At 34.4% G+C, this 13,505-nt stretch overlaps 1 protein-coding gene across 50 annotated transcripts in view; it reads right to left on the reverse strand.

Moving 5' to 3' along the window:
- LOC124180462 (calcium-activated potassium channel slowpoke) overlaps positions 1–13,505 on the reverse strand; it is a 110,534-nt gene that overhangs the window by 66,418 nt on the left and 30,611 nt on the right. For 30 of the 50 annotated variants that reach the window (XM_046566036.1, XM_046566017.1, XM_046566034.1 and 27 more), the window contains exons 2-5: positions 12,845–12,906; positions 12,479–12,575; positions 11,538–11,801; positions 11,118–11,285 (exon numbers count right to left, since the gene is read on the reverse strand). In XM_046566036.1, coding sequence (XP_046421992.1) covers positions 11,118–11,285; positions 11,538–11,801; positions 12,479–12,575; positions 12,845–12,906 — 591 coding nt within the window. Of the gene's footprint in view, positions 1–11,117; positions 11,286–11,537; positions 11,802–12,478; positions 12,582–12,844; positions 12,907–13,505 lie in introns of all 50 variants that reach the window. The other 20 variants (XM_046565999.1, XM_046566026.1, XM_046566025.1 and 17 more) reach the window with 2 other exon arrangements.

Below are 13,505 nucleotides of genomic sequence, written 5' to 3' on the forward strand. Positions count from 1 at the left end.
AACATCCCTTACACTGTTGTACGTGAGAAAAAATGATTCGCAGCTTCAAGTTCGAAGAAAATGTAGGAAAACGAGGGTAAAAGTAACAAGCAGGATAAGAAAAAAAAAAGGAAAAAAAAAAGAACAAACATCGTGTCAAAACTACCCGCGTTGTTTAATAAATTTCAAAGTTATCCGGTTGTAAAATGTTTTCCCGAATATTATTTATCAGTAAAAATCTGTTGTTACATAATTTGCGTCGTTGATATTTCCTCCCGACTCATTTCTATTCTGCATAAATAATCGATTGTGGATTTATTTTTTGGTTATTATTGTTTTTTGTTTATTTTTATTTTTTTTTTTCTTCCACTCTAATTTCAATTCATTACACCTATCGTTTATCCCGAATCGATTAACGCGTTATGTTAAATAAAACCACGTACACACACACACATACACACACTTACACGACACATGCCGTACACACAACAGAGGTACATAAATCGCGTTATGTGTGTATATATATATAAGTAAGCAGCCTTTACTGGACGCTTACGTGTTGTTCGCGATTCACGGATGAAACTTTGTTTTAAATATTTTCACCTCATACGAGTATACACGTGCATACATACATGCATACATACATACATACATATATATTATATATTCGTCGAAGTGGTGAATTCGAGAAAAAAAAAAAATTTGAGGTAAAAAAAAGAAGCGATCAAAGTGGAATACGAAAAATATATTTGACTTGACGCGCGATCTGTGATTCAAACTATCGTGTAAACAATCGGTCTGAGATGGACAAAGCGAAAAATAGAGGTAAGAAGGGGGAGGAAATGAAATAGAAAAAATTAGACGAAAGAAGAAAAGTTGGCTTGAAACGGGAAGGTGGTTGAGCTATAATTATGCGTAATTCGTAAAATTAAAGGTGGATCGAAGAATCCGGATGACGTAGAACGAAAGATGAAATAACAAAAGTTTTTTTTTTTTCTTTACTTATATATATTTTTTTTATTTACTCATATATATATATATATATATATACATATGTAAATGTATGTATACATATTAGGATAGCGCTTAATATTGGTGAAAAAAAAATTTTTCTTCTCTCACCCCTTAAATTGACTCGAAATACGAAAAAATGATTTTTAGAAGTGACATCCGCTGTTAATTTTAATGTTATCCTGTGCCCCAAAGGCCTTTTAACCCCCACCCCATAGCATAAATTATTTAAAACAGACGCTTTTTTGACACAGGTTTCAGAATACTTCCAAATTAGCGGTGTGTTTTTTACCTTCTGTTAAATCCATGATTGACGCCGCGTACCTTCCTCTTTACTATTCTCGCCTCTAATCATGTGCCTTGGACGCTTTCTGGTTGGTGCAAACACGTCACTCACTGTCACTGAATTCGTTATCGTTGATTTCATTTAAAACTTTTGTACTTTGCATTTTTGCAGGGGTTTGTTAAATTTTAACAGCTAATCTGCTCCGCAACAGCAATTATGAGAATCGCGACCAACTCTCGTGGCGTACCGATAGAAACTAACATTCAATTACGACCTTTACATTACGATGTTGTGTTCACGAGCCTGGCTCGTGATGTTTATGTTTGGACCGACTCTCCGTTCACGAGCCTGGCACGTCACATTCATGTTTGGGTCAAAATCTTCATCGCGACTCAGACTCGTTAAAGTACGGTAAGGGGTTAAAGAAGTTGAAATCGATTTTTTTTTTTTTAACAATTTGCGTATAAACAGTGAAATAACATTTCGTGGCAACTTAAACCAATCTAAAAGTAATTTTACCGCATTCCCCACATTTATCTGAATTTCTTAAGGTGATACGGGCATTGGAGCAATGTAAAGATAAAAAGCTGAATTTTCGACATGTTATTAATCGCTAATAAACACGTATAAAATAATCCTTTTTAATTAGACAAAATGAGAGATTGTTTGATTTGAATTTGAGAAGCGGAAACGAGGAATGTTTTAAGGAAAATTTTTAATGTGAAAAAAGGTTAAACTGGTAGAAAAATGAGGTGGAAATCAATGTAACATCTCCGAACATAATTATTGCCAATCTAGCGTTGTGTTTTTTCGATCCGATTATTTTTCGATTTTCTCGTATCTGTTTCACGTCAAAAAAGTAACGCTGTCGAAACACGGATAACGGCATTGATTTTCGCAGGAAAAACTACGTAAAACTTATTTTTTTTCAAATTTTTTACCTCGACGATCGCTCCTAATCGATTTTAACTGCTTGAAGGGTCCTTTGGGGCACGGGTTAATATTAAAATTAAGCGCGGATTTCACGTTTAAAAATCATTTTTTACTATTTCGTATCAATTTAAGGGGTGAGAGGGATAAATTTCTTATTACCAATAATAAGGGCCACCCTAACACGTATACGTATTTATTTATAGTATGCGAAAAAAAAAACAACATTTTTCAGCCCGATCGATATTATATCTATGTTCGTTATAACGTGTGATAAGAGACAGACGGACAAGCTGCAGGCAGCAGACAGACAAACGGACAAACATACAGACAAACACAGATTTACAATTGCCACTGACATTTATAACATACGCAGACGTACATACATATGTATATTATTTTTATGCATATATACGAACGTATGTATGTCATGTATGTATACATATACGTATATAATATGAGGCCGACGAAAACGACGACGGCGCAGTCAAAAATCAAGCTCGCACAGACACCAACACGGCCCTTTCAATATATTACGCCATATATGGGGCATTCCGTGTAAACGCGACCAACGATTTTCCCTCGCCATTGTCGATTCGCTTCAGGATTATTCACAGGATTCTCCGATCTCAAAAAAGCATTTCTAATTTCTTTCAGACTTTGCTCCTTGAAGGGATAATTTTTTTTTTTACGGTTATTCAAACCTATCTGAAAATTGGCAAGATTTAAAAGTAACGAAAAATTTTCGAACATCTTATTATTCGTTCCGATCATTGTGACATCGGCCCGTGATGACATAATTTTTTTCCATTTCTCTTAGCTCTTTAAATATCTCGAACAAACAAAACTCCATGTTCGTTCGACGTTCCGAAGATTCGCCAAAAATCTCCCGAAAATTCCGTGTTTAATCGTGAGCCTTATTTCGTAAAAACCCACAAAATGATCGTACTGAAAAATAATGTTTTTGACAATTTTTTCAGATTTTAAGAAAAAAAAATAAAAAATAGACAATTCTCGGATAAACTTGAATAATCATAGTAGAATTAACGGTCGTAGGGAAAAGTCTGAAAATAATCAGAAGTACTTTTTTTTAATCGTAAAATTGCATGAAAAATCTTGAAGCGAGTCGAAAACGGTAAGGAAAAATCGTTGGTCGAATTGACGTGGAATACTCCATATAACGCACACCTCCTAACGCAAGTATATATACATGTAAGAGTATAATACAGATATTCGAGTATCGTAGTAACAGTGGTAGTAATAGTAGTAGCAGCAGTAGTAGTGGTGGTAGTATAGTATTATGTAGTAGTATTAGTAGTTATACAAGTATTAAAGTATGATAATACATGTATACGCGTGATGCATCGCAGTATATAGCACGAGACTATAATATTCGAGACAATTTGACGAGTATATTATGTAACGGAGGTCCGTGTACCGTACATTAATAATAAACGGGTATAATTTATACAAATTATGCGAGAAATTCCGCGCGTCGATAGAAAAAGGTTCAATTATAATTTTTCAACCCTTATTATTGACGCATATACATTATATATATTTATTATATATATGTTAGGGTGAGCCAAAAAAAATAACCTATCGAATCAATGGTCTCGAAAGGACCTAATTACTGGAAAAAAAATCCTCCCGTTTGGAAAAATTTTTCGCTCAATTTTAAAAGGTCTCGCTGGCCGTTTTAAATTTCTTATTTAAATAACAGACAAAATATTTTTTTTTTCGTTACTAACGATATAACTTTTGAACCGTTTGAGATAAAAAAAATTCTCAAGGCATATTCTTGCAGGGCATTAAATTCTCTAAAAAGGTGACCAGAAATTCGCATACCTGCGGACCGTGAAAGTCGAAGAAAATGAGAAATATACGGTTTTAGGGCTCTACGATTGCAAATATTCATACTAAATGAAAAAACTTGACCAAAATGAAACAAGGTGTGCGAAATATGTTGTTTATTAAACTAGATTCGTCAAAGGAGTAGAGTTTTAACTCATTTGCTTATTTTTTATTACACTTTTAAACGTTAATATTCTTTTCAATCGTTGATAAATCTTTGTTTGTTACAATCACGATATTGCTGGCAATGTAATTGCGCTACTTGCCAAATAAATTGTTTTTCTTCTTCATTTTTCATTAAAGTTCGATTATAATTTTGTATTAACACGAATTTGGAGTCTGAAAAATCAACTCCAGGGTTTTTTCTCAGAGAATTAAATGCCCTGCAAAAATATGCTTGGACAAATTTTTTAATTCAAACGGATCAATAATTACAACATTTTTAATAAAAACAAATTTACTTGCGTGTTATTAAAATGGGAAATTTCGAATAACCAGCGACACCTTTTAAAATTGAACTAAAAATTTTTCCAAACGTTAGAATTTTTTTCTAAGCAACTAGATCCTTTTCAGACCGCAGATTCGTTATGTTGGTTTTTTTGGCTCACCCTAATGTGTATACATATATATATATATAAATATATGTATATATAATGTATATTAAAGACATGAATTCAACCGTATTGATTTATGCGTTTGGAAATTCATTCGCATGCTGTTTTGGTATTTTCTGTATCCCACTTTTTGCGTACAAGTTTACGTAGGGCTTATGTGACCTTAAACAACACGCGTAGACGTTGTCGATAACGTGAACCGTTGTGAAAATTATACGGAGAAGGGTGAAGAAAAAGGAAAAAAAAAAAAAAAAAAAGTCGCGAAATAAGAAAAGAAAAGAAAAGAAAAATTACAAAGACATAATTCGTCATAATTATGTGCACAAGGAAAGCTGCCACGTAATTTGAATAACCCGCGCGATTGAATTGAATTTTCAACTAAGGAGTGTAATATTTTCGTATGAATCAGATTTTGTCGTACAATTGAGTTTAGGTAAAATGTTGTGAGTGAAAAAAAATTCCAAAAAAAATTAACAATAATCTGATTCGCGAGTCAGGCTTCGCGTGTAAAAAATATATTACATTTACGAAATGTTTGCACGTTGCTTTCAACGAATGGGGGGCGGGGTGGGGCGGGGGGGGGGGGGAAGTTTTAGCAAGCATACCGTTTAGGTATAACGTAACAAAGTGTGCGTGTACGATAAAATACGCGACTTGTCGCATTTAAACGGTCAATTATTTATTTACCCATACTTTGTACTTGCCAATTAATTTCAAAACAAGTCTCAAACCGATCCGAAACGCAATTTACGCGTACATTATTAGTCGGAATAAGATAGCACACAGGCGCATGAGTTATATGCACGTAATATAAATACGGATATAGATTTATAGACGGTTATTTGATACGCTTTTTATTAACACTTCGTAACAACACACACTCAATCATATATATATATATATATATATATATGTGTGTGTGTGTGGGTGTGTGCGTATGCATTTATGTATATATATATATATATCCGTATACATGTATGTGTCGATATATTCACATGTACGATAGAGTGAGGCGTGTAGGTTTCGAGTAGGCAAGGTAGATACATCATATAAATATCCGCAGTTTTTAAACTCATTGTCAGGCGGCGATTATAAGTCGGAGTGGAAAAATGGACGGGGGGGGGGGGGGGGGGGGGGCAAAATATGGCGAACGACGAATTACGAATTGAGCGAAAAAGAGCGAGCGGCAGATACGAATATGCATAGAGGTATATTATATTGTAATATAATGTACAGGCATTTAAGGCAGAGTCATTTAGCCAGCCGGTCACAATGACGATAATGATGCGTAGAATCGATGTGATATATATTTTTTTTGCTGTTTAGTAAAAATTAAAAAAAAAAAAAAAAATGCCAAGAATCGATTTTTCGATTGATTCTTTTTTCTTTTATTTCTCTTGTACTTTGTTTTGTCACAAATTTCTTTCGTTTCATTCGATTCGCAAGTGAATATATTATGTGTGTGTGTGTGTGTGTGTGTGTGTATGTATATATACATATATATATATATATATATATGCATATATTTTATACGTAAATATTGTGCAATGCGAATGGAAAATATTTCGTATACATCGCGGAGGGCGGATTGAATTTATTACAGATATATCATATTTCCGTATTACTACGAGACATAATATATTTATATACATGTGTATGTATTGGGATGGTTTTTTTTTTTTTGAACTTTTTTTTTGATTACGTACCTTTCGAAAATTTATTATAGTTTTTAGCCTCAGATAAAGCCTCGTGAAATCGGAACTCGGTAGAAAGATTCTAAAAACTGACTCATCCGGTTTGAATTTCACAAACACTCCGACCGAAATATCTCGGAAACTATACAAGTTGGGAAAGCTGTTTGTGATTTCATTTTTTAGATAATCAAATTTTCTATAAAACAAAAGGTCCGAGATTACCGTACACCTAAATGTTCATCTTGCGTTCGATACGAACGTTTAAAGTCGAGTGCACTGAATAAATGAACGAAGATGATTATTACATTGTAAATTTTTATCCTCACCCGTGTTCCAAGCTGATACAAATAATGTCACGTACTAGTCAGGACATTTTTTAAAGAACATTCGATCGTCTACAAATTGAAACCAACAACAGCTTCCCAGCTTGTACAGTTTTCGATATATTTCGGTTAGAGTGTTTGAAAAATACAAACCGGATGAGGCGTCTTTTAGAATTTTACTGCCAAGTTCCGGTTTCACGAGGCTTCGTTTCAGGCTGAAAACTAACTTTTCGAAGGGTGAGTAAGTAAGAAAAAAAATAGTTTAAAGAAAACCGCCCTGATGTATACATGTATGTATAAATAACCGTATGAAATGCAGGTAATTATAATAACAATAATAATTTCAATCGGATATACATATATATGTATATATATGTAAAATATAATGTAAATGCCGATGAGGGAGTATCAGAAAAGTAAGCTGTTCCTTAAACTGCAGTTATTTCGTTTTTTCACATTGGCATGGGTTTTTAAATACAAGTATATACTTTGTATAAAATCCAGACGCGTAAATGGGTATAAGGTATATATTAACGGTAATATATGAAATATATAATTATATGGAATAGAAATAACGCGAAGCAAGTCTTTGTAGAAGCAAAGATGTAGGTAGGTAGGTAGGCAAAGGTATGCATGTACAATTATCGTTGTACATAAATAGTTATGTAGTAGCTTTCAAGAAATTCATCATTATTATCTGTTGCTTATTATTTTAAATACATGAATAATCCAATGTCTGCCAAAAGAATCATCCAGTAAGATTGCCCGTCAAATGAAACACCGGGCGAAGGGAATTAAATGTTTATTACATTTTTTCTTTTTTCTTTTTTTTTTTTTGTACGTCTTTCTTTCTTTCTTTCTTCTGCTTTCCACTCAGTTGAATCGTACCGGGACGGTAAGAAGAATTAGAGATGAATAAAGAAGAAAAAAAAAAGGAAAAAAAAAAAACAACAACAACAACAAGAAGATCATTTTTCATTTCCTGTTGAATGATTGGATGAAATCACATGAATTAACGACGTCCGTAAAGTTGACCGTCCTGCTTGTTTAAGAAAAAAATTGGAAAAAATTTGAAATAAAAGAACCATTTATTACACACCGCAAACCCGAAAAACAACATTTTTTTATCTAACCTCCGTATCGGGATGATCAAATTTGAAAAGTGGAGAACTAGCTTTCGTGATATGAAAATTTAGAGCCAATTAAAAGCTTCCAATGCAAGTTGAGATTAATTGCCCGGAAAATACCTCTACGAAAATATTCAACCCTCAAAGAAGCAGAAATGAAAAAAAAAATTGTCAGAATCGATTGAATGACATTTCTTAATCGCAGCCTTTAGTCCGTGACGAAAATGAACCTGCTTTTAAAATTCTCGACAGCGGATTCGTGATTGCGGCGAAACGTTGATCGATTCAAGAATTAACAACACACGATCCACTCTTAAAATTCATCGCAGCGAATTTCTATTTATGTAAAAATGTTCAACGATTTAAGAGCGATTTAACAGAATACGAATCTTATGATTTTTGAGCTAAATGTGTCGTTGGAAAATTAGAATTTTAATGGTTTTGCGTCTTCGCGTCGAGAAATTGAAGGGTAGTTTTATCATTGTTACAGACTAAGGATGGCGGATTGAAAAATGTCAAATAGGGGACCATAAAGATCTTCGATCGTTCAACACGACAATCTAAGGTTTCGTATGAAATTAATTTTTTCATATCTGCTTCTTCGAGGGGTGTTTTCTAGGCAATTAATCTCGACGTATATCGGAAGCTCTTAATTAGCTCTAAATTTTTATATAATCACAAGTATTTCCATCAATTTTTTTTCTAATAAATCTCCTCCCCCACTTTACAAATTCAACCATTCCGATACGAAAATGAGATCAATTATCAAATTACCGTTTTCGTGTTTGCAGGTCTCATAAATAGATCTTTGATTCCTAAATTATTCAAATTATTTTTCAACAAGTGTAAGGGGAACGTTAATAACCGAACGATATGTATAATGCACATGTATGGTATAGATTTACGGATAACTATAACACTACAATAATTAGAAAGGAGAATCAGCTTGAGTTTGAAGGGTGATACACGTACCCGTCAATTTATCTACTCGACGTATAAAAATGCCGTTTTTTTTTTTTTTTTTTTTGTTGCAATAATCCTCATTTTTCAATCTGCTGTATAAAATCGTTTACGTTTCATTTTTGGATAACGATTAGCACTATACGTTACAGGTATTATATGTGTATAATAGGGTTTAAAAAAAAAAAAAAAAAACAATTCACGGTGAAATGGTGAAAAAAAAAAAATTCCCCAAGTTTTTCCAAATTTTCATTTCATTCCCCTAGTATCCCTCTTTCAGCGGTAAGTTTCAAATTATTCGTAAATATTCTCGTTCGCTATATTTCGTACCTCATTTTATTTCAAGTTTATTCGCGGGCAAGAAAATTCACATTCTCGAATATTCAGTGAGATTCATCTTCCCTTCGGTGAAAAAGAAAGAAAAATCATAAACAGGCTATTCCGTGAGAAATGTGTGCTACGTTAAATTAATCCGTGTTTTTTTGTTTTTTCAAAGTGACAAATGATCAGATTAAGTGAAAAAAAAAAATCACCTCAACATTTGCATGTCGTCGACTGTGATATCACGTAGTGTTGACGTATGGATTGTTCCATTACAGTGCTGACTAAACGAATGCTAATGTTTCGTTTAAATTTTTTGTTTATGTCTGAATGACGAAACGATTTTTTTTTTTTTTTTTTTGTCGCTAAAAAGAAGATAAATCTCCCTGAATATTCGAAAATATGGATTTTTTAGCCTGCGAATAACCTTGAAAGAAAATTGTGTACGAAATATAGCGAGTGAGTATAATTTTGAATAATTTGCATCTTCCCGCTTAAATATGGAGACCAAGGGAATGAAATGAATATGTAAAAAAATTGGGACATTTTTTTTTTTTTTTCACCATTTGGAACCGACTTCACAGGCTCCGTTGTGAATTTTATTTTTAACCCCATATAAGGACCACCCTGGTACGTCATTGAAAAACCAGGGTAATGTTAAATAACTGTCGTTATTATACAAGTTGTACGGGATACAGTTGATCGTGCATACAGCATGCATCACCATTCAAACTCAATTAATTGAGTATTCGTCGTTCAAAAATTAAGCCTTTCAATGTTATTGAAATACAAAACGTGAATGAAGACACGAGGTATCGATAACATCGTTTGAAAACCGAAAAACAAACAGATAATATCGCCGTCTTACGTGACAGTGAAAAATTCGCGATTTATCCTAATTATGGCCGTGTTTATTTTCGTGTTTAAATAGGTATAAAATGGGGGGGGATTAGGCGTGGCAGTAATTGGTAAGTCACGGGATAAGAAATACACGCGTGTGCCCAAGATGCGTGAATAAAACGTGATCAGAGTATTAGAATTATATTAACGAGGCTTGATTTTTCTTGTAATAATAAAACTTGCAATAATATTGCGCGCACGCGTGTATAATACTGTATATTTTTCATGTCCGTTTTTTTCACTTTTTGTCTTTCTTTCTTTCTTTCTTTCTTTTTTCCCTTTAAGGCACTTGGCTTGAGGAAGAACGTGAAGACGAATGGAAGAAGAAGAAGAAGAAGAAGAAGATGATGATGATGATGATGACGATGATGGCGATGATGATGATAATAATGACGAGGAGAAGGAAGATACAGAGCAATCGCGGTGACTCGCAAAGTATACAAAGAGCAAGGAAATTTCTGAAGAGGTGAGAATAAAACAATTGAGAATTATGTATAAATAGACAATTATCTGCTGCAACGAGTATATATATATTACACATGGATGTATAATAATATATATCATATTCCTTTCAACGATAAAACTTTCACCTTCTCAAATGATTCTCTTTTTTCATTTGTTTTACCCCTAATTTTCGAATCGTTTAAAGCTCTTCTTGCGTTACAAGCGGATCACTGTCTCCTGGCGATGATCGAATCACAAATATGATTTGCAAATTTACTTTTACTCATTATGCAGAAAAAATTAAAATAACAATAACGAAAACAATTTTTATTCGTTGATATACGGACTCTCCAATTTTGTCCAGAAAACTACAAGAGAAAACAAAGGAAAAGCTACCTGAGAGTAGACAGTGATCGCTAATTCCCTATCAAGTGTGACTTTATATTATACACTCTATACGACACGGATAATAGTTAGTCGTATTCGATAAGGGAACATACACATACATGTTATATGTATGTATAATAATAAGTAATAACAATTTTTAGAATTGAGAGTGGTAAAGAGTAGAAAAAAAAACCAAAAAAAAATAAAAATAGTCACGAATATCACGAAGAAAGTACGACACTATGTAGGTATATAATATAAGTATAAAATGTAAAGAATTCGCTTACCAGACCGACGAGTAGAAAAAACACTAGGAATGTACGCCCGAGAACGGTCTGGCAGAAAACGTCGCCGTATCCAACCGTCGACATAGTAACGATCAAGAAGTAGACGCAGGTCCAATAAGACAGGTGCTGTGGATTCGTGAACTCGAACGGATCTCCAGAATTTTCAAGCTTCGATAACATACAATAAGTACATAATATCAGTATTACATAAAATAAACATTTCATATTACGCGCGCCCCGCGCGTCACGGGATCACTGGCGAATAAAACATCGACGCGCGGGATATTTGAATGTAAAAATTTGCCGTAAGGCAGGATGGATATAAAAATTGACTTTAATGACAATTTTTATACACATGTTAAGTGGTTCTCCGTCACGTCTGCAATATACTATAGGTACGTGTATCATGTTTATAAATACCAGGTGAATGATTCCGGCGGCAGTTAGCCATACGGAGATGAAAATCGACACGAGCTGGGCGAGACGAATGGAGCTCGACGTCTTTAATATGTTTAGGTACTGTAGGATGTCGGGAACGGTCATCAGTCGAAGGGCTCGAAGGAACCTCAGTCCTATCCACGTCCGGTCGAGATAAATCGAGACGAAAGACGGTGGTATCGTAAAGTAGTCGACGAACGAGTACATCTCTAGCATGAACCACAGCTTGTCACTGGCGGCGATAAACTAAAAAATTCAGATCGCTCGTTTAATTCGAAGAAAAGGAAAATGGACAAAAATGAAGAAAACTGGCTCGAAAAAAACAAACGAGCAGAGAACAAAAAATCCACATCGCAGATGTAGCAACTTTGCTTCTAATTAAAATAACGTCCCCCCCCCCCCCCCCCACCCCGACCTTGTGCAAATTAATTATACAAGCTAACGTTGATTCCTCTCCCTCTCTCTCTCGCTCTCTCTCCCCCTCTCTCTCTCTGTTCGGGGCTGAATGCATTTCGCTAAACATGTTGCGCTGCACGGGCTTGCCTCGAGAGTCTGCACGCTCGTTACCCTCCTCGTTGAGATCCGAAGGCACCTTGCCTCCACCCTCGTAGTTTACTTTAAAGCTCTCAAAGTACCGCGCACAGGTGACTGCGGCAAGTGCTCGACGACTGTAGTTCGTTACTTTACCGGTAGGTAATCGGTAAATCATGGCCGCATGCGGTTCTTGCGATTTTCTTATTGCTTTCGCGTATAACGTATACGTAGACGTTGGATAGAAGAAACGAAATGTCAAAAAAGTAATGAATGAAAAATGTTATTTACTCATTTTTAGGTAAAATCTACGTAGAATCGCATTGCCTGAGTTGTGGGTAGAATGTATTATTATACGTAAGGTGAAGCTGATGTTGGGTTGTTATACTTACGCGTATAAAAAAGTAGACCATAAAAAATATATTGAAAGCTAAGTCTATCTGCTGAGTAATGTTGTTACTCCACTTCTGGCACCGTTCCACCTTCTCGCTGCAACAGTTCGAATCAAACTTTACGTTAATTCAAACAGTCTTAGGTTTAGTCACCCCGCTGTCGATCGGCGTGAGTTGAGGAAATCAACAATCAACATACGCGTATGTAGACCTTTGATTGGAAAGTTTTTGTACGAGCGGTGATAAGAGGATGACAGGAAGGAAAAAACGATTGAATACAAAATTTTCTTTTCAAATATACTAGTCGAGTGGAAAATACAAAAACTGAAAGGAATCGGGTTGAACAATCTCGGATTTGATACTTACTTGGAAGCGTCGATGAAGTATATTATGAGCGATGCTATACTAAGTATGAAGACAAGGACCACCTGAAAGCAGAGAGAAAAAACTTCACGTTAATTAAAACTGATAACTAGTATATTAGAAAACGATGGTTCTACGCTTAATGCTTCGACGTGATAAAGAAAATCGAGTATACTGTAGATCGGAGTAGTTAATTTTTTAACGTATATTTTTTTTAAGGGGCCCCTCGAAAAATTTGTGACAAATACTGCAAAAAAAAATTGAAAATATTTAGAGGTCCCTACCAATTGTTGTAATATTTTTTATTTATCCTTACGTGCGCGCTTTGCGGACTTACGTATATATTAGTTCATTTTTGTTTTGTATCCTGGACCAATTAATCGTTACCCAATCAACAGCAAATTGTACCTGACAATTCCGCAGTTGGCTGTTATCGTCTTTTATACATATATATATATATATTATATTTACAAGTCCATCATTTTTTATTTTCTCAGTATTTGTCAAAAATTTATTTACTGTCACCTTGAAGAAATCTTATCGTCATCAGGTTCGCGTGAAATGTATATATAATGTGTGTAATACGTATAACGATTATATTATTACGTCGGCTTGGTAACTAAGCGGTTAGTTATAATTGAATAAAACATTAACGGAGATAAGA

Source organism: Neodiprion fabricii, chromosome 4 (genome assembly GCF_021155785.1).
Source record: "Neodiprion fabricii isolate iyNeoFabr1 chromosome 4, iyNeoFabr1.1, whole genome shotgun sequence".
Lineage (NCBI taxonomy): Eukaryota > Metazoa > Arthropoda > Insecta > Hymenoptera > Diprionidae > Neodiprion > Neodiprion fabricii.